General features: G+C 42.4%; 1 protein-coding gene across 1 annotated transcript in view; it reads left to right on the top strand.

Moving 5' to 3' along the window:
- LOC124720346 overlaps positions 1-22875 on the top strand; it is a 175149-nt gene that overhangs the window by 138730 nt on the left and 13544 nt on the right. Inside the window, exon 5 of the mRNA XM_047245675.1 lies at positions 4414-4440. Within this exon, the coding sequence (XP_047101631.1) occupies positions 4414-4440 (27 nt within the window). The remainder of the gene's footprint in view (positions 1-4413; positions 4441-22875) is intronic.

Here is a 22875-nt window from a genome sequence, read left to right on the forward strand (position 1 = left end):
TCGACAAATGGCAGATTATGATTACACAGAACTTGTGAACGAGTATCTCTAAAACGGCGGAGACGGCCGAATGTTCACGTGCTACTGTCGTGAGCTTCTGTGGGAAGGGGTTCGACTGTGAAACTACTATTAGGCGCTGAATGGTTAGACGTCCACTATTCTTCACAGGACGTTGGGCTCGGAGGCTTCTCTGCTATGTGAAGCAGCACGGATGGTGATCTGTGGCACGTCTGCCGAAAGAGCACAGTGCTGGTGCAGCACAAGTGTTCCGGAGCACACCTCTCATCGTGCATTGCTCAACACGGAGCTCCGCAGCACACCACCCCCACGTGTTCACATGTTGAGGCAACGACATCGTCAGTTACGGTTGCAGTGGGCACAGGACTGTCAGGGTACGACCGTCGATCAATGGAAAAGTGTCGGCTCTTCGGGTGAACCACATTTTTGCTACACTAGGTCGATGGTAGTCATCGAGGTGAACGGCGGCTTCAAACGTGCAGCGACCCACTGACATGGCTGGTGGGAGCAGTGTTATGGTGTGGGAGACATTCTCCTGCACTTGCGTGGCACCTGTGGTAGCAACCGGAGACACATTGACAGTTGCATACTGCCTGCATCCCTTCATGGTTCAAATGGCTCTGAGCACTATGGAACTTCTGAGGTCATCAGTCCCCTAGAACTTAGAACTACTTAAACCTAACTAACCTAAGGACATCACACACATCCATGCCGAGGCAGGATTCGAACCTGCGACCGTAGCGGTAGCGCGGTTCCAGACTGTAGCGCCTAGAACTGCTCGGCCACTTCGGCCGGCCATCCCTTCATGCTCGGCGTCTTCTCCGACGGCGATGTCATCTTTCAGCAGTATAATGGTCGTGTTTCGGAGCGAGAACCGTGCTACAGTGGTTTGAGGAGCAATATAGTGAACTCACGGTGATGTCTCGGCGACGAAATGCGTCTGATGTAAATCCTACGGTACCCACCTGAGTCGCTATCTGGTGCTATCACTGCGTAAGCAAATCAGCGTCCCGTTATTTACGCGAATTACATGAGCTGTGCAAACAAACCGTTGGGGCCACGCGTGGAAGCCGTGCGGTCTCAGGCGCCTTGCCACGGTTCGCATGGCTGCCCGCATCGGAGGTTCGAGTTCTCCCTTGGGCATGAGTGCGTATGTTTTCCTTAGCATAAGTTAGTTTAAGTGAGATTAAGTACTGTGTAAACCTAGGGACCGATGACCTTAGCGTTTGGTCCCATAGAACTTACCACTAATTTCCGAATTTTCAAACCGTCGCAACCCTGTTACTCGAAATCAGTGCAGTATTTCGTTCAAAAGACGGACAAACAGGCTATGAAGCAGGAGGTCATAATCTTTTGGCTCAGCAGTGTATATGCGCCGTCAGGGCTAACATCATCATTCAGTGCAGAGCACTCTTCACCCGCCCTTGCAAGGGACTTTGTGCGATGCGGTGAGCGAAATGGGGGAAGAGCGCTAGCGGACGCAACTTCGGTAGTGTGCGGCGAATGATGGTTGAGATGGCTCTGAGCACTATGGGACTTAACATCTGAGGTCGTCAGTCCCCTAGACTTAGAACTACTTAAACCTAACTAACCTAAGAACATCACACACATCCCTGCCCGAGGCAGGATTCGAACCTGCGTCCGTAGCAGCAGCGCGGTTCCGGACTGAAGCGCCTAGAACCGCTCGGCCACCATGGCCGGCTGTGCGGTGAATAGGAATATGGATGTAGCACGGGTAGCACACTTGTGTACTCTGCGCTGTTGTGTCTAACTGCTATGTGAAGGTAGCGCAGTTTATGCATCTTCCTGCTAAACGAAAGAACCGGTTTAGAACCCCAGCGTTGATAGAAATTTTCATTTGTCACCTATGAATTTTTTCTTTGCTCGAATGGGGCAGAGGTCAGGATTTCTTCCTTCTCAACATTTCCTCTGTAACGAGTACATAATATGTGTCTTGAGCGCCACTGCTTGTATGGGTGCTCAAAAAGTAACTGTGCGGTTACTATGTACACTATGTTGGGAATGACATCCACGAGTGACTATACAAGGCTCAACCCACCTAATTTTATTGGGAATCCCTTTCTGTCCATCTGATTATGGTATGCTTCTCATGTATGAAGTTATTTCAATATTTAAATGTCGAATCAAGCATTGGCGTTTGCGGTACACTACATGCTATTCCCCAAAGAAAAAAGTCTGTTGGCGTAAACTCCGAGGAGCGTGGCTGCCATAGGTTCTTTGAGATGAAACGTTTCCCCAAAAAACTCTTCCATGAGACGCATAGTGTGTTGTAAGCTGTGTTAGCAGTAGGGTCATCTTGTTGAAACACTGAGTAGTTGGTTTCGTCTTCCTTCAGATGGGCGACACAATCCTGGATCATTAAACAAAAACGGTTACTGTTCACGGTTTCGTGAAACAAAACACGTCAGACGATGAGCCGTATAATATCGCTAACCAGGTCCTATTATAAAACTGCATCTTCCACAAGAGTAGCGAAACCTTACTTCGCTTCCGAGAGCTAGTATTCAGTATGACAACAGCACTCAGTTATCTGATGGCAACTGACAGTAGAAAGGATTCTAAGTGTCGTAGGTTTTAGTATTCGGCACCTGTAGCAGGTGCCGACGAATATCCGCCCCTAAATTTCAACATAAGTTATTGCTGGACTCCTTTGGATCCAGTGGGTACTTCTCTCTGCTTCAGTTTTTTCCCCAACCCGTCACAAACCTCTATCTTTTTAAAAGTTATTCTTTTTGCTCCTTCTCACAATGGAATTTACAGAATGCAGATTTCTCCCGGCTGCCAATGCAGTGACCACGCAAGGTGTCCCACATCTGTCCCGCGCTGCAGCTGCTTCCCAGTGTGTACCTGGCTGCATTCTGTCCCTTTTAGCGAAAAAATGTTTTGCGAACCACTTCCTATTCTCGCCATGCAGTTCTCGACTTCCCACAGCCATGTACACTTTCATTTATCGCTCGAAAATTGAATTGAATTTGTAGTCTAATTTGATGACTGGGTTATTAATTAGATTACAGAGCAGTTATGGGAGACACTGTTCCATAACACTGCCCCTAAATGTATTGGCAATATACATGCCATTTGGGTATACTGAGCGCATCCAAAATAGGGCAGCACACGCAAGTCTGGGCTTTTTTAATTTCTCGCTGTCATAAGTAGGCTTCTTAAATTTCCCATCATTTTAAAATTTAGAGAAGTGAGCTAGTTACATCATCTTGGATATTTCAGTAATTGCCCTGTCTTGGATTTTTTAATTTCCTGCCTTACCATCTTCGATTCCACTGTCTTGGAATGTGATGTCATATACAAAGAAGGGCCGCAAACACAGTGACAGGTTTTGTCCCAGAGTGCTCATTGCATCTCTGCTCAAGAATCTATCTCATTTTGAATGCAAGACTGTACTTCTTTAGCAGTTTGTGTAAAGTGTACCTTATTTATCCCTAAATCATTAAATCGTTAATATCTATAGTGCCTAGCTCCAGAATAATTTAATTTTCAAAAATTGTAATTAGGAAACATCTTTTGCCTTCTTAAGCCACTGATAGACAACAACTGAATGTCATAAACACAGAAAAATTTATGAGTGATTTACAGGTTCATCTCATTATAAATGAAAAAATTTGTGTCTATGTATAGATGAAAATACAACAGAATTTACATTTGTAACCTATTACTTATATAACTGAAACTGAATTTAACAGAGAGGTAAAAGGAAACTGAGTTTGACCATTTAAAACTAAGGTATCATCTTGTGTCACATACTTTTTCTAAAGGACACAGTGTTTTTAAAAGATAACTTCCAATATTTAGGGTTACTTTGGATGAGTCTGAAAATCTTATATGAATGAAATTCAAGATATACCTTGTGACAGCTGAACTCACAAGCAATAAAACTAAGACAGATTTCACTGTAATCTCCTATCAACTTCAAAGGCATTGAAAGTTAATAACTAGTTCCGACTGGGCAAAACAGGGAAAGGAACACGCCAGAGTGCTATAGAAAGCTGTTTTGATTGTTCACATAGGCACTGTGTTGAGTGTGTTTTATTGATATAATTTTGTTTTCATTTTTTTTGTTGCCATGCAGATTCCTAGGACTGATAAAAATTACGCAATAAGAACATCGTTAATTGAAATTTGTCTGAAATTAAGTTTTTAAACCATCAGTAGAAAGTTTTCTTTTTTGCTTCATGATTTAGATATGTGTCTGTTGTATACAAGCGACTGCCATTGCTGAAGAAACTTAGAACTATACTATTCTCCTGCACTTATCTCATTTACTTTTGTATATTTATATTTATTAAATTTATTTCACATTTATTTAATATTATATATATTATTAAATATTATATATTTACACAACTTTTCTTTCTGCAGCTCTGGGATTCAAGCCACCTTTAGGAGGTATGTATCGTCCACATAACCAAATGTTTTGTTATTGTTGCGGATATGTTCTCAGTTGTGCAACAGTGTCTTTACAGCATTATTTATTATGTGAGATGTTATACGAAAATCCAGTTTCAATGAGCATGCCATGTAATCAACTGGCATCAAATGGTTCAAATGGCTCTGAGCACTATGAGTGGTGAGTCCCCTAGCACTTAGAACTACTTAAACCTAACCAACCTAAGGATATCACACACATCCATGCCCGAGGCAGGATTCGAATGTGCGGGCGTAGCAGTCGCTCGGTTCCGGACTGAAGCGCCTAGAACCACTCAGCCATTACGGCCGGCTCAAGTGACATCAAAAGTTTTTAAGTATGTCTACTGAATCATTACTTCAGAATGGCTTGGTCCGTCGTTTTCTCCTTCTACCTGAGGTCTCATTCCAGAACAGTACTCACCCAGTACGCTGGACATGATGATTATACAAGAATTATGCTGTAATAAATAATACAAAAGAACTGTTAACATCATGACAATTGCTATTCTTATAAAATTCTCGTTACAAAATGGACAGAATTACCACAGACTCGGAAAAGAAGCAAGAGGTTATCAATTATTAAATTAAATCTTTAATGCTTGTTCTAGTGTTTTATTAGGAAATAATCACAGAAGCGACTGTTGGGTGGAATGTTAGTTTGATACACTTTGAAAGAAGATGAAAAGAGACATTTCTCCCTTCTGTGGAAGAGTTGTGGGATTCCTTGATAGAGTAATCCCCCACCCCACTGTGTCCCAGCATTGCCAGCTATTGAACCCAGAAAGGTGGCGCAGTGGTTAGCACACTGAACTCGCATTCGGGAGGACGACGGTTCAATCCAGCGTCCGGCCATCCTGATTTAGGTGTGCTGTGATTTTCCTAAATCACTCCAGGCAAATCCCAGGATGGTTCCTTTAAAAGGGTACAGCCGACTTCCTTCCCTAATCCGATGAGACCGATGACCTCGCCGTCTGGTCTCTTCTACCAAACAATCCAACCCAGCTATTGATATTACTTTCTACATACGACGCAGTTGAGAATTCGCAGGCAATGTTTTACGTAAGGCTTTTCTGTGACTGTTGCTAGTCTCTATCGAAACTACAAGTTTCCAGTACACAGTCACAATATGTTTTACATTATTTCCACTCTGTGTGGGCCGCCCACTTAGAGGTGCCATGTCCCGAATTATGCAGCCCCTCCCACTGGAGTTTCGAGTCCTCCCTCAGCCATGGGTATGTGTGTTGTTATTAACATAGCTTAAGTAGTGTGTAAGTCTAGGGACCTCACCAGTTTGGTCCCTTAGGAATTCACACACACACACACACACACACACACACACACATATAGCGAGAGAGAGAGAGAGAGAGACAGCAAGAGAGAGAGAGAGAGAGAGAGAGAGAGAGAGAGAGAGAGAGAGAGACTATGATGTATGAAATCATGATTTGTAAAGCAGTCAACTAAAAGAGGAAAGGTACAATGAAAGATTTTAAATGGAGCAGCAGGAACTGTATCTGACTGAAGGTTGGACTGGTAAGGGATGAGACACCGCTCTGAAACGCCTCCAACCTAACAGCTTAGAGTGAAATCTGGACAGTTCAACGAATTTCGGTAATGGCTGGAACTTTCTACGGAGAAAACGCCACCCACAAAGAGCTACATCCAGTACGGTGACAAGTGAGTGGGTTTTGACCCCGCCCGTGTGATCCTGCAGGAGGGACGCCATAGGCGAGCAGTTGGCACCTCAGCCCCCAGCTTGCTGTGCTTCACCTCCAACCACTCACCTCCCCATTCACGGCTGACCTTCTGGTTCAACGATGAGTTCACAGGTTCCAAGGGAATGATGCTTTGTTCAACTGACACTCCCTACAGGCCTCCTTCAGCTCTATATCTACCTGCTGGTTTCCAGCCCAGGTACCTAGCAGAACACCACCACCTATCCACAATGTAGCCGCAAGAGAAATGCAGTTCGTATATTTTGCGAAACTTTTTCACCTACACGCTTATTTTGAAGAGCCTGTAGATCACTAACGGTACTGGATCAGTGTAGACACAACCTTCCTTTGTATCATCTCATACGATACAGGGCCTTCCCAATAGCCTATACCTCAGCATGACGGATTGCGAAAGCATCTGGTAGGCAGACTCTGAGGACACAGGGAAAATCATTGAGTACCCAAGGGATCCTCTCTGTCTAGATACATTTCAATAAACAATCTTAAAAATCATGTGTTCATGTAAGACGTTCGTAAATATACCTAAAAAATTACAATCTTTAAAATCAGTTAAATTTAAAATAAGTAATGGCTCTAAACAAAATATGTTGGTGAATTACTCCATCTGTGGTGAAAGGCTTAGTATTCGTCACAACCACTTTTAAAATACAGCTCTTTGTTCGGTTCCCAAATGGTCCCACTGCTCACAGACGATTATCGAAAAGCCACTCTGTGAGTGGGAGAGAATCAGTACGGTATGCTGGCAATTAGATTTTGCAAGACATTTTGTAAGCTTTTTGCACAGTGAGTAGCTTTTTTGTTTTATTTTTATTTACAACGTGATCCATTACAATATTTGTAATAATCCATGTATGTATTGTGTGTGTGTGTGTGTGTGTGTGTGTGTGTGTGTAGTGTGATCTTTGTTTTGTATGATGATGACAGGGGAAAGGAGAGGGTGAAACCCAGTGCTGGCACATGGCCTGCTCCTCATGATTGACACAAAGGGGACCACCACGCTAAACATCCCCATCCAGCAGACAAACCACCATCAACAGTGTTGCATGCCCCCACTTCGTGAGACACTGCAGACAGCTTTGGTATTCAAACGAGAACACTGGCGTAGAGCCTGGTGACCAGGAGCTTTACGCCACCACCTCTCCTCCCTTCGCCACCCAAATACTGGCAGTAAAAGCTTTTTCCGCCACCAGAATCCAAACTGCCTTACCATCAGGTCAAACACCACTGCACAGGATTGCATTAGCGACCTCGGCCGTGGAGATGGGTTACGGCGAGCAGCTGCCGTCAGATTAGAGGTGGTGGCTGGCAAGCTTCGGTGAAGAGGCTCTAAATGCACCTGTTGCCAGTCTAATGCCCACCCACTGGACCTCCAAATATGATGGTCCGGAAAGTCTGATCATCAATCCATCATGAAGCTGGGACCAGACAAACGCTCTTTAAAACTGGATCAGGCCTGCTCGATCTTCTTCCCAAACTCTGTGTGCTGCACGCATTAAAATTTCAAGGGCTTTGATAGATCGAGGGCAAAAGTTCCTCAGATGTGGCAGGCACGTGAACGCCTGATGGAAACGGATGCCCAAGTACCTCACCGACGCCTTCAAATTTAAAATGATGTCCCTCAGTTTCAGTTCTGGAAGACGGAAAGGATGACGGGAACTGTTAACAAGCAAGACATGCAGTTTAATTTTTGACAATTACTTGAATCCAGGTCTGTGTGCCAATCTCTCTAGTCTCTTAGCAATCATCTGCAGTTGGTGCGTACTTGCTGCAATTGTGAAAGATGTATTGAAAACTGAAAAACTCTCCGCAACTAAAGCGCCCAAACAGTGCATTGAGGTATTGTTAGTTATAGCCATCAGACACCACGTCACAGTTGAAACATCTCCTTGAGGGATATAGTTTTCTTCCATAAAAGTATTCGATAAATACTAACTAGATACCTAAACTAATGTGGGGAGAAGAAACATGTAAGAATATGAAAACGTTCCTGTACGTCTTTTCTGTATAAACATGGGACAACCTGTAGCACTGTCTGGTAGCAGAGGAGAGCGAGACACAGCATCAGTACAGGTTTTATGATGAACTTTGATTGCAAATGTCAATGGAAATTCAAATATATTCAATAGTCAACGCTCTCTTTCCTGTCGTTTGAATATCAGACACACTTTCTATTGGCAGAAGTAAGCAAGAATGCCAGTTAAAAAGGCCAACAATCTTCTAAATCGCCATTTTCTTTTTCGTTGATCAATGTCCCTACAGGTGTTCCAGTGGCCGCAACGGTTTCCTCTCCAGTGTCAACTTTTCGCCCCAGAGCAGCAGTTGCGCTCTCCGTCCTCAATTGTTCTTTCCGTATTTTCCAATCTCTGTCTTGCCCTACGATTTTCATACTCTGTAATTCCTTCAAGCATCATAAAAGTTATTCCTTGATTCTTAACACATGAGCCATCATCACGTCTCTTCTTTTTGTAAATGTTTTCCATATAATCTTCTCCGCTCCCCATTCCGTATCTTATCGGTCCTCCTAACTTTCAACATCCTTCTATAGCACCACGTCCAAAACGCTTTGACTCTCTTCTTTCTGGGATTTCCTCGTCTGACATTCGGTTCCACACAAAGCTACAGTCCATACACACATTTTCAGAAATATCTTTCTCAAAACAAGGAAAATTTTCTTGATAACAAACCACGTTTCTTCCGCACCTCACTGTTTTCGCCTTCCTTCGATTTACTCTCAGTCCATTTTCTGTGCTCTGTAGACTGTTCATTCTATTCAGGATGTTCTGCAAATATTCCTTGCTGTCACTGACATGAACAATGTTATCTGCGAATCTTATCGCTGGTGATCTTTCACTCTGTGGTTTAACCCCACTCCTGGACCGACCTGTCACTGCTTCTGCGATGTACACGTTGAACAAAATGTTCAACTGTTTGTGAATTCCTAAGGGACCAAACTGCTGAGGTCTGGGGTCCCTAGACTTACACATTACTTAAACTAACTTATGCTAAGAACAACACACACACACACCCATGTCCGAGGGAGGACTCGAACCTCCGGCGGGAGGAGCCGCGCAATCCGTGACATAGCGCCTCAAACCACGCGGCCACTCCGCGCGGCCACATTCAACAGTAAGAATGAAAGATTTCATCGCTGTCTTATACCTTTCTTAATACGAGCACTTCGTCATTTGTCTTCAGTACTAATTGTTATTTTATGATACACATATGTATATTTCACGTCTTTCCGTAATGCTCACCGTTATTTTCTCAGAATTTCGATAATCCTTCACCATTCGACATTCCCTAACGTTTCTCCTAGGTCTACAAATCCCATAAAAGAGCCATAATTTTTCTTAAGTGTTGCCTCTTCAGAACTGCCTTTACCTTTTCTAAAGCAAAACTATCGGCCACGTCCACAACTATTTTTGCATCCTATGCTATTTGTCTCTGAAACTTGAATTGAGCTGTACTGATTGTGCAATAAGTCTCGCATTTGTTTCCCTTTACTGCCTTTGGAATTGTACCGACGATATTTTCGAAAGTCTCCACCACAACATGAAAAGTCGTTTTGTTGCGTTTAATCCCAGCGCATTTAGGAATTGCAAAACTTGAGTATCTGTTTCTTTTACCTTATTCAAGCGCAAGTCCTCCATAGCTGTTTCAGACTCTGACTGTAATAATGAACCCCTTATTGACGTCTGTTTCTTCTTCCAGCTCGTCACTGACAACTCTTTTCCCTCCTAAAGCCATTAAACACCGTGTTTCCACTTATCCTCTCTCTCCTCTGCGTTTAACATCGTAACTCTTTGTGCACTATTAATGTTGACACTCCTCCATTTAATTCAATGGATGTGATTTTGATTTTTCTGTATGTTGAATTTATCTTTTCCGACGATCATTTCTTTTTCGATTTATTCACAATTTTCGTGCAGCTTTCTTGACATGGTTTCCCTGTGCTTAGTTCCTAAGGACATATTACTTTATTCCAGTCTTTTCCCGAGTATTTTCCTAATTCTTTCATTCGAATATCAGTTTAAATATTTCTTCAAATGGTTCAAATGGCTCTGAGCACTATGGGACTTAACTTCTGAGCTCATCAGTCCCCTAGAACTTAGAACTACTTAAACCTAACTAACCTAAGGACATCACACACATCCATGCCTGAAACAGGATTCGAACCTTCGACCATAGCAAAAGCGCGGTTCAGGACTGAAGGGCCTGGAACCGCTCGGCCACAGCGACCGGCAAATTATTTGGCCATCAGCAAAGATTACAGTATGTAAATGTGTATTTCTAGAAATTAATTTTATTCCTGGACTAATTTATCATTCGACTGTCTAACGGTATTGTCAGTACGACATATATGTTAAATAAAGTGGGTGAGAGACGGCACCCTCGTCGTACATCTCTGTTAATTTCTATCGGTGCTGTTCTCTCTCTGCATGCATAAATTAAAATTCTGTTATTCAGTTAATAAATTTTTGGCACGTGTAATATTGTCCCCTTGGTATATTTACTGTCTCCATAAGTGGTCCACTGTCCTCGAATCCTAGTGCTGAACCGCTATTACTTCTGTTATATGGGGCAGATGCTATTGACGATATTGTCACATACACAACTGACATCCTAGTAGCAGTTCTTGCAGATTTCAGGGCGAGACTTGAGGAAAAAGTGAATGATGTGCTTGTCCAGATGCAGCATTGGTGCAAGGGCAAGAAACTAACTATAGCCGTTCATAAAGCCACATACATACTTCCTCAGAGAAGACTTTCTCTTACCAGAAATCCTTCCCTGGTGCTTGACGTAATACCTGTCATAGATATTTAGCCACTCTTCTAGACGAGAAAAGAAACTTCCTACAACACGTAAAATCTGTTCCTCAGAAAGCAGTCAAAATCATGCTTGAGATTGCCCATGCTGGTACTGCTGACCAAAAATTACCTTTGCACGTAGTGCGGCCATACTACGAAGCTATCGTCAACGCTACTGTGGGCTTTGCTGCCAGCGCCTGGGCGCATCGCCTTAGACTAGGCAGCTACAAAACAATACTGTGGCGAATTCAGCGGAGCGTACTTCTGAGGCTCGCCGCTGTCTTTTGCACTACACCTGTAGAGGGTTTAGTTGTGATCTTCGGGCTACATGACGTGTATGTCGTAGTACTTTACAGGGCACCGCTGTGTGGGTCGGGACGTGAGCAATATGACAGTGTGTACGAGATGACAAGGACGTATCTTCCTGATAAAAGACATTTAGGACCCTGGAATTGAATGGCAGTCTGACTGGGACCCTAGGAGCACTACGAGACGTGTTTACAGCGTATCCCCAAGCACCTGGAACAGGCTCAAACTGCGCGACGTTGTACCTATTAACAGGTCACTGTCCATATCCCACACACCATTGTCGAACAGGATGTGGTAACGCACCAATCTGTGAGTGAGGTGAGGAAGGTTTGGCTAATCATGTCGTTCTGAGATGCCCCTTTTTCAGGTAGAGAGAGAGACAGCAAACAATTAGACTGCGATCTGCAAACAATCGTAGGTGACCAACACTTGTGGACTAAAGTCAATATGATAGCACATCAGATATCTAAAAGGCAACTACTTAATTTTCGGTATAAGATCAAGTGGACCCTCTGAGTATCAAAATAATGTGAACCGGTCAAAGAAGCCTCTCCTTAATTATAGATAATGATAGGCACATATCGATTTAATTATCAGAGATATATATATATATATATATATATATATATATATATATATATATATATATATATATATATATATAAACAAATAGCAAAAAATAAAAATAAAATAAAAACGATACGAAAGAATTCTACGGTCAACCACATCGGTATGCACAGATTCGAGGATTGCCGAGCCAAATAAGCGCCAGTGTGGGTGATGTAGAATAGTGTAGCAACAATATGTTTGGAAGTACGTGTAGTAGTTAATCGGTAAACTTCGAGTTGTTCTGAGTCTGCCAGTAACATATTTAATAATGTAAGATGAAAGTTATTCACTTGGAACTTCAGTTAATTCCCTTTATTTTATGTTATTTTTTAAATTGATTCTTATTTTTCAACTGTTTTGTTTTATTTCTACGTTAATACTACCAGTCGTTGCTGTTAACATAGATAACATAAAACATTGTACATCACCATGATTAATGAATATGTACGACCTGTTTAGAGTTTCCAGATAACGGGTCTGAGATTCGTAGTAAAATATTGAACCAAATAGAACTTAATGTTTCCTGTCTTCTATTAGTCCATCTCCTCTTCGTTCCTCTTATCTCCTCTACCCCCGCCCTCTCTCCCCCTCTCTTTCCCTCTATCTCCTTCACCCTCTGTCTGCTCCTGCTACTCCTGTCCCAGTTTATCTGCTCTCCCCCCTCTCTGCTCATTTGCTAGTCCTTCCTGTCCATCCGCTCCTTCACTCTGTGTCCATGTCCACCTCCCTCCATTTATCCCCTCCTTCACTTCTCTTTGTCCATCTCCTCCTGTCCGGTTTCTCTGTCAACCATCCCTCACTCTGTCCATCTTCTCCTCCCTTCTCCATGTCGAACTCCTCCAACTCTTCTTTCACTGTTCATCTCCTCCTCCCTCCGTTCTCTCTCCATTTCCTCCTCTTTCCTTATCCTGTCCATATCCTCCTCCCCCCTCTCGCTGTTCTGTTCATTTTCTCCTCCATATACTCTTTCTCCTCCTCTTTCCTTTCTCTGTCTATTTCTTCCTCTTCTCTACTTCTATCCATCTTCTTCCATTCCCCTGACCATTGTCTCCCCCCCCCTCTCTCTGTCTGTTTCTTCCTCTCCCCTGTCCAGGTACATCTCTTCCTCTTTCCTTTCTCCATCTCCTCATCCCCTCCTCTTTGTCCATTCCCTCCTCTTATCATTCTATGTCGTTTCCCTCGTTTTTGTCCATCTCCTCACACACTCTCTGTCTACCAGTCTTCTCCTGGTCCACTATCACACCCACCCCAGCAGGATGCTGCTGGCTCACACTGCCACAGTATTTATTATGCAGAGACTAACTAATAAGTGTATCACATTTGATAGCCATAGTTGCAGGGTTTTAGGACAAACTTTCCACCAATGGCTTTGCTTGCGTTCATGCAAGTCAAATATGTTTGACGTATATTTAAAATTTTGCACGTGTATTTGCAGACATATTTCACTTGTATCTCTAGTGAAATTCACCCTGCACTTTCATTTTCTCACGGCTCAATGTCTGTGACGTCGTGTCTTCTGAACTGACGGGAAAAAAGTGGCAGCAGCACAAAATAATTAATATAGAGATATGAAATCTTGGGAATAAATTTCTTTAGATGAAATATTTAAATGATTAACATTGCAGTATCACAGGTTGATATAGGTGCGAGGAAAGCAATTGGAAATGTGAAACGCTGAAACGCTGGCATACAAATCAACCGGTGTAAGCCCCCAGAATGTCGAATCTAAGCATGCAGACGTGCATGTATTGTATTGTACAGATTCTCGATGTCAGTTTGTGGGATGGAAGTCCATGTCTGTTGCACTTGGTCAGTCAATGCGGGGAAAGTTCACGCTTTTTGTGGATGACGCTGGAGTGCTTGTCCAATGATGTCCCATTTGTGTTCGATTGGGGACAGATCTGGCGATCAAGAAGGCCAAGGAAACATGCTGACACTCTATAGAACATGTACGTGGACGAGCGTTATCCTGTTGGAATACACCCCCTGGTGAGCTGTTTATGAATGGCCACACAACAGTTCGAATCACGAGACTGACATGCAGTTTTGCAGTCAAGGTACTCGGGATAACCACGAGAGTGCTCCTGCAGTCATAAGAAATCGCACCACAGACTGTAGCTCCAGGTGTAGATCTAGTATGTCTAGCACACACACAAGTTGGGTGCTGGTCCTCAATTGGCCTTTTTCTTGTCATCTTAAAGGCATCCTTGACTAACAACTACTCACCACGTCCAATATCAAAGGTAGGTAACACTCACGACCGTCACGGCGTGTATTTAAAGGAAGCTCGATTTGAAGACTCATAGTAACGCTATTTGTGCCACTGGCTCGAGATCCGATTGGTTGGTTAATTTTGGGGACGGGACAAAACAGCGAGGTCATTGGTCCCATCGGGTTAAGGAAGGATGGGAAGGAAGTTGGCCAAGCTCTTTCAAAGGAACCATCCCAGCATTTTCCTGAAGCGATTAAGGGAAATCATTGAAAACTTAAATCAGGATGGCCGTACGCGCATTTGAACCGTCATCCTCCCGAATGTGAGTCCAGTGTGCTAACCAATCCAGCACCACACTCGGTCCATAATCCAAATAGACGTCATCGTTCAGCTGTCTAAACGCGTCTACAAACTTTCGTTTATGTCGCACAACTGCTTCTTGGTGGTGCGGTTTTTTTTTTTTTTTTCGTCAGTGTATTTCTGTAGCTGCATTCGGTGACATATGTGTATACTGTCTGCGAAATGTGTTGCGAGTAGAGTCAAATGTTCAAACGTGTGTGAAATCTTATGGGACTTAGCTGCTGAGGTCATCAGTCCCTAAGCTTACACTCTACTTAATCTAAATTATACTAAGGACAAACACACACACCCATGCCAGAGGGAGGACTCCAACCTCCGCGGGGACCAGACGCACAGTCCTTGATTGCAGCGCCTTAGACCGCTCAGCTAATCCTGCGCGGCAATTAGAGTCAACAGGATAGAAATAATAAATTAAAACGTCACGCATGATGTGACAGTTTATCACGCGTCTTTGTTTTGGCGTCATATCTCCTCAACGGCTTGTCCTAAATTAAACATTTCCGTAGATAGAACAGCATGCGTGTTTATTATTTGAGAAATGTGTTGCGAACAGCGGTAGTAGTATAGAAGTACTTAGGTTAAAATTCATGATTAATGCGGCATTTTTTCAGCGTGAACAGGGAAAATGTAGTAAGTAATAAACTTTCTGCTTTCATCATTTTGTGACGGTTGTCAGCGACAAAAGGTTTTGGAAAAGGTTAGACATTATGTGTTAAGTTTCTTGGAAGTCGTTAATTGCTCTTTCTGAAATGTGAATAAAGACTGGATATTCGTTCGTCATGGGGCTACACACCTTTTTCACCTGTACCTATTTGATAGGTAGGTGTTTCTCATCACTACATCGATTATCTCCAGACAGAAAGTTATATGTGAGCAAAGTTTGGCTGAAGTCAGTCCACTATTTTTAGACGGTATGTGGAACATAGATACATATGTACATCCGTTTTTATAATACGTACGGATTACTGTCTTTCCATGAACTTTTTTGTACTTCCTCCTGTCGTCCACCAATTGAATCATTTTCTTTGTTACCCAAGATTTCATAGTAGCTACCCTCCTTGTACCTGTGTCTGACTGTGCAACATCTGAGATTGCCATTTTTAGAGATGACCACTCCTCTTCAACTGAACTGCGTATTGTAATGTTTTTTATCGCAGTTCCCGCACACTTAGCGAACTTCAGACGCGTCCCATCACTCCTGAGTACATCAGTATCCCACTTCCTTCCACTCACACTCTTCCGAACGATTCTCCTAAAGCTCTGTCGACTCTTCATCGTTACTGCATTATGATATGAGTCAATATCTGCTCCTGGGTACGACTTACAATTCAATATCTGATTTGGGAACCTCTGTCCGACCACAGTGTAATGCACCTGGAGTATTCCCATATATCCAGGTGTACCTCCTCCTCTTGTGAATGTTGAAATGAGTATTCACTGTCACCATCTGAAATTTATTGGAGGTCTCAATTAGTCTGTGTCCTCTCTTATTCTTACTGCCTATCCTATATTTTCCGGTAAACCTTTCTCGTATTTCTTCCCCTGCAACCAGATTCCAGTCCCCCATGTTTATTAGATTTTAATCTCCCTTTACATACTGAATTACTCGTTCAGTATCCTTAAAATTAACTTCCCCTATGTACTCATTTTTCGATTCAGACGTCGGTATGTATGTATAAACTATCGTTGTCGACATTGGTTTACTGTCGAAACAGATGAGAGCAACCATTTCACTGTTCACAGTAGCTCAATTCCTCCTCAACATTCCTATTTATACCTAATCCTTCTCCTGTTATACCATTTTCTCCTGCTATTGATATAACCACATATTCGCCTAACCATAAATCCTTACCTTCTTTCCGTTTCACGTATGTGGCACCCTCCACATCTACTATTGAGCTTTAGCAACTGCCTTTTCATATTTTCACCTTCAGAGTTCTTACATTCCTCAGCTTGTAGAATGTTACTCGCTCGTTCATTAGTCCAATTTTTTCCTTAGGCTGGCCTACCCCTTGTCAGTCCCCTCCAAGAGATCCGAACAGGGGACTGGGCGCCAATGGAGAGATCATGATGACACTTTTATAAGGGGGTTGTAGCTTAAATAGTGGCAACTAATTATTTTCAACCGATACAAAAGAGTCACATGTTTGCACCTGTTACTGTCCTTGAAAGTAGTCACCAGCGTTGTGTAGAACCCCTTTCCAGCGATGTGGAATGCGTAGTATACCGTTAGCAGAGTCTGTTCTGTTGATGGTGCGAATGGAGCGGTCTACTGCCTGTCAAATCTCTGGAATAGTTCTGAAGCGAATGCCACGAAGTGGTTCCTTCATCTTTGGAACCAAATCAAAGACACAATGACTTAAGTCCAGGGGGTATGGTGGATAGTACAGTACTTCCCAGCCCCATCGACCAAACAGAGCAACCACAGCTTGCGCTGTATGCGTCCGCCCATTGTCGTGCAAAATGATGGGTGACTTGTTCAGAAAGTGTCACCGCTTCTTTCACAAAGCTGGTAGCAGGTGATGCTCCAAAAACGAACAGTAATACTTTTAGAACTCATTTAGTTTCCTGGTCTCTCATTCCTATTACTTAACCAACATTTTCCCGTAAATCTCTCTTATATTCCTACAGCTCCTCTTGTTTCTCAGTCACACTTAATTATTAGATTTTGAACGCCTTTATACACTGAATTACCTATTTAGTATTCTCATTTACTCTTTCTATCTCTTCGTCTTCTGCATGTGATGTTAGCATGTATACCCCAACTACTGTTGTCGATGTTCAATGGGTATCGATCCTGTTGGGAAACTCCTACCACTGATAAAACCAGAATCCAAATCTCCAGCTTACTGTGCAGATCTGTTACTCACTTCAATTCTTCAATTGTGGCTACTCCAACTGCACATTTAATAATTGTTCATTGCCCTCCCTGACACACTCTCCCCATCTTAATTTTCCCTTTCTTAAATAATGAGTATTGCTGAGGCTCTCCGATATTGGAATAGAGCCCCAGCTTTGTACATAATGGAGAAATCCTGCCCTTACCTCATGCATGAGACGCGGGTTCAAGCCCCAGCTGTGGCACAAATTTTCATTGCCTCAGCCTCTGTCCTTATCGAAGACAAAGTATTGAGCTGTTCACAGTAGCTCACTCTCTGCCTACACTATTTTATGCTACTGTTAATATTACCCTTCATTCGCCTGACCAGAAGACCTTTTCCTGTCTCCATCTCACGTCATTGACCCCACTATGTCTGGACTGACTCTTTGCATTTGTAGTTTTCGGCTTTCCAGCTTCTCTACCACATTCAGATTGCTGACAATCCACGCTACGAACTCCTACACTGTTAAGATTTCGTTGGTTATTTACTCACGTTTTCAATCTCACCTCCCCCTTGCCCTTCTCAGTTTCAAAGTTTGGGAAAATATCATCCACACAGTTCCAAAGTATGCGAGAGCTGGCAAGTGCGGGATTATCGCACAGCCAGCTCAATAGCTAATGCATCTACGCTGTTGTAAAGAATAATATACAGAAGAATGGAAAAGAAAATTGAGGATGAGTTAGATGACAATCGGTGTGGCTTTAGGAAATGTAAAGGTGTAAGCTGGCTGATGTGCCTTAAGGTCTTTATGAAAGAGGATAACGTAGCCTACACGCCATTGGATAATGTATCATAACTGTCATCTCAAGCTCAGGGTGGTAAAAAGGCATGCCACATAGCTATAAATTTTGGCCCTGTCTCAAATTAATTAAAATGCCACTGTGATGTTACAAGATTACACAAATTAATATACATAACAAGTTTGGGATTTATCCTAAAATGATAAGAGAACCTCTCCCGTTCTCATTCTACATTTTAATTTATCAAAGCTTTCAAGGTTCACGTCATAAATACAAAGGAGGTTTAATTACTTTCAACTCCCAACCAATTAATTAACATTGAATATGTAATTGTTGTTGTTGTTGTTGTGGTCTTCAGTCCTGAGACTGGTTTGATGCAGCTCTCCATGCTACTCTATCCTGTGCAAGCTTCTTCATCTCCCAGTACCTACTGCAACCTACATCCTTCTGAATCTGCTTAGTGTATTGATCTCTTGGTCTCCCTCTACGATTTTTACCCTCCACGCTGCCCTCCAATGCTAAATTTGAGATCCCTTGATGCCTCAAAACATGTCCTACCAACCGATCCCTTCTTCTAGTCAAGTTGTGCCACAAACTTCTCTTCTCCCCAATCCCATTCAATACCTGCTCATTAGTTATGTGATCTACCCACCTTATCTTCAGCATTCTTCAGTAGCACCACATTTCGAAAGCTTCTATTCTCTTCTTCTCCAAACTGGTTATCGTCCATGTTTCACTTCCATACATGGCTACACTCCATACAAATACTTTCAGAAACGACTTCCTGACACTTAAATCTATACTCGATGTAAACAAATTTCTCTTCTTCAGAAACGATTTCCTTGCCATTGCCAGTCTACATTTTATGTCCTCTCTACTTCGACCATCATCAGTTATTTTACTCCCTAAATAGCAAAACTCCTTTACTAATTTAAGAGTCTCATTTCCTAATCTAATCCCCTCAGCATCACCCGATTTAATTTGACTACATTCCATTATCCTCGTTTTGCTTTTGTTGATGTTCATCTTATATCCTCCTTTCAAGACACTGTCCATTCCGTTCAACTGCTCTTCCAAGACCTTTGCTGCCTCTGACAGAATTACAATGTCATCGGCGAACCTCAAAGTTTTTACTTCTTCTCCATGAATTTTAATACCTACTCCGAATTTTTCTTTTGTTTCCTTTACTGCTTGCTCAATATACAGATTGAAGAACATCGGGGAGAGGCTACAACCCTGTCTCACTCCCTTCCCAACCACTGCTTCCCTTTCATGCCCCTCGACTCTTATAACTGCCATCTGTTTTCTGTACTAATTGTAAATAGCCTTTCACTCCTTGTGTTTTACCCCTGCCACCTTCAGAATTTGAAAGAGAGTATTCCAGTTAACGTTGTCAAAAGCTTTCTCTAAGTCTACAAATGCTAGAAACGTAGGTTTGCCTTTTCTTAATCTTTCTTCTAAGCTAAGTCGTAAGGTTAGTACTGCCTCACGTGTTCCAACATTTCTACGGAATCCAAACTGATCTTCCCCGAGGTCCGCTTCTACCAGTTATTCCATTCGTCTGTAAAGAATTCGCGTTAGTATTTTGCAGCTGTGACTTATTAAACTGATAGTTCGGTAATTTTCACATCTGTCAACACCTGCTTTCTTTAGGATTGGAATTATTATATTCTTCTTGAAGTCTGTGGGTATCTCGCCGGTCTCATACATCTTGCTCACCAGATGGTAGAGTTTTGTCATGACTGGCTCTCCCAAGGCCGTCAATAGTTCTAATGGAATGTTGTCTACTCCCGGGGCCTTGTTTCGACTCAGGTCTTTCAGTGCTCTGTCAAACTCTTCACGCAGTATCTTATCTCCCATTTCATCTTCATCTACATCCTCTTCCATTTCCATAATATTGTCCTCAAGTACATCGCCCTTGTATAAACCCTCTATATAATCCTTCCACGTTTCTGCCTTCCCTTCTTTGCTTAGAACTGGGTTGCCATCTGAGCTCTTGATATTCATACAAGTGGTTCTCTTCTCTCGAAAGTTCTCTTTAATTTTCCTCTAGGCAGTATCTATCTTACCCCTAGTGAGACAAGTCTCTATATCCTTACATTTGTCCTCTAGTCATCCCTGCTTAGACATTTTGCACTTCCTGTCGATCTCATTTTTGAGACGTTTATATTCCTTTTTGCCTGATTCATTTACTGCGTTTTTATATTTTCTCCTTTCATCAATTAAATTCAATATTTCTTCTGTTACCCAAGGATTTCTATTAGCCCTCGTCTTTTTACCTACTTGACCCTCTGCTGCCTTCACTACTTCATCCCTCAGAGCTACCCATTCTTCTTCTACTGTATTTCGTTCCCCCATTCCTGTCAATTGTTCCCTTATGCTCTCCCTGAAACTCTGTACAACCTCTGGTTCTTTCAGTTTATCCAGGTCCCATCTCCTTAAACTCCCACCTTTTTGCGGTTTCTTCAGTTTCAATCTACAGTTCATAACCAATAGATTGTGGTCAGAATCCACATCTGCCCCTAGAAATGTCTTACAATTTAAAACCTGGTTCCTAAATCTCTGTCTTACCATTATATAATCTATCTGATACCTTTTAGTATCTCCAGGATTCTTCCAGGTATACAACCTGCTTTTATGATTCTTGAACCAAGTGTTAGCTATGATTAAGTTATGCTCTGTGCAAAATTCTACAAGGCGGTTTCCTCTTTCATTTCTTCCCTCCAATCCATATTCACCTACTATGTGTCCTTCTCTCCCTTTTCCTACTGACGAATTCCAGTCACCCATGACTATTAAATTTTCGTCTCCCTTCACTACCTGAATAATTTCTTTTATCTCGTCATACATTTCATCAATTTCTTCATCATCTGCAGAGCTAGTTGGCATATAAACTTGTACTACTGTAGTAGGCATGGACTTTGTGTCTATCTTGGCCACAATAATGCGTTCACTATGCTGTTTGTAGTAGTTAACCCGCACTCCTATTTTTTTATTCATTATTGAACCTACTCCTGCATTACCCCTATTTGATTTTGTATTTATAACCCTGTAATCACCTGACCAAAAGTGTTGTTCCTCCTGCCACCGAACTTCACTAATTCCCACTATATCTAACTTTAACCTATCCATTTCCATTGTTAAATTTTCTAACCTACCTGCCCGATTAAGGGATCTGACATTCCATGCTCCGATCCGTAGAATGCCAGTTTTCTTTCTCCTGATAACGACGTCCTCTTGAGTAGTCCCCGCCCGGAGATCCGAATGGGGGACTATTTTACCTCCGGAAAATTTAACCAAGAGGACGCCATCACCATTTAATCATACAGTAAAGCTGCATGTCCTCAGGAAAAATTACGGCTGTAGTTTCCCCTTGCTTTCAGCCGTTCGCAGTACCAGCACAGCAAGGCCGTTTTGGTTAATGTTACAAGGCCAGATCAGTCAATCATCCAGACTGTTGCCCCTGCAACTACTGAAAAGGCTGCTGCTCCTCTGTAGGAACCACATGTTTGTCTGGCCTCTCAACAAATACCCCTCCGTTGTGTTTGCACCTACGGTACGGCCATCTGTATCGCTGAGGCATGCAAGCCTCCCCACCAACGGCAAGGACCATGGTTCATGGGGGAAGAAAACATGTAATTATTAAAACTTTATCTCTATATGTGAAAATTTTATGAGAAATGAAACAATTATACCTTTATCAATGATAGTTACATCTATGTTATTGTAGCTGAGCAATGGGCTAAGTTGGTGGAGAATGAACTTTATTTTTTAAACTAATCAAAACTCTCATGTACTCAATGGAGGGTATGTTAGTAATTAACTATTGAATTTCTATATTCAAAGCATACGCAGGTTGGAGTGAGCAAATCTCGACTCAGCATTTTATCTCGCCTGAAGCGTGTTGGTACATTACAAATTGGGAACTGTGGCAGCATTGTCTCCGTGCTCGATCTGAAACGCTAATTCCCTACTCTGGCCTTGACTGAATTCAATCAGTCGTAACGTTCCTGCATTCCATAGAGCGTTAAATGTTCCCTAGTCAAAGTTAATGGCAATTCCACACTCGCTATGGGATGGAGCGACATGCACAAATCTCTGCCCCCAGAAATTCCCGCAGGAATATGCACTGCCGCTTTACGTTTGTCGCCATAATACGTGAAGCATACCTCCCTCACTTTGCAAACGTAAATTTTGAGTCTTAACGTCTTCGCTAATTTTACCACATGCATGTGTGTTGCCTGCCACGAGATGAGAGCTCTCTGTGTGTTAATTCTCAAAATTGTTTTATCTGATGTTGCACTCCCTAACGTGATTCTACATCACACAGTATCACTTCAGCCAACTGCTTCCTCGTTATGTGTTAATTCTTATTTTTCTTGCTGAGGTCACTGGTAGCCTCGTTGATGTAGTATCACCATTTACCCACAGTCTCGGCTATGTTTATTCTAAAAGGTATTATATTGTACTCACCTTATTTCTTTCTACATTGCAGTTGGGCCTTCTTTTGTTAATGTTAATTGGGGTTCCTCATTGCCATTAGCCACATGCGCTGGTCTCCAAGATGTGTTCACTTTATCTGATCAACACATGCCCCTGTCGTTATATGGGTAGATATTGTTTTGTTATTCAGTACATGAGATTGCCATAATTACTTCCTCTTGACAATATAGAGTTATTTTCTGGGGATTTTATTCTGTATCGTATGTATGAAGCTTATGTAATGTCTGAAAAATGTGGACTCCTCACACATGCCGTCCC

Source organism: Schistocerca piceifrons, chromosome 11 (assembly GCF_021461385.2).
Source record: "Schistocerca piceifrons isolate TAMUIC-IGC-003096 chromosome 11, iqSchPice1.1, whole genome shotgun sequence".
Classification (NCBI taxonomy): domain Eukaryota; kingdom Metazoa; phylum Arthropoda; class Insecta; order Orthoptera; family Acrididae; genus Schistocerca; species Schistocerca piceifrons.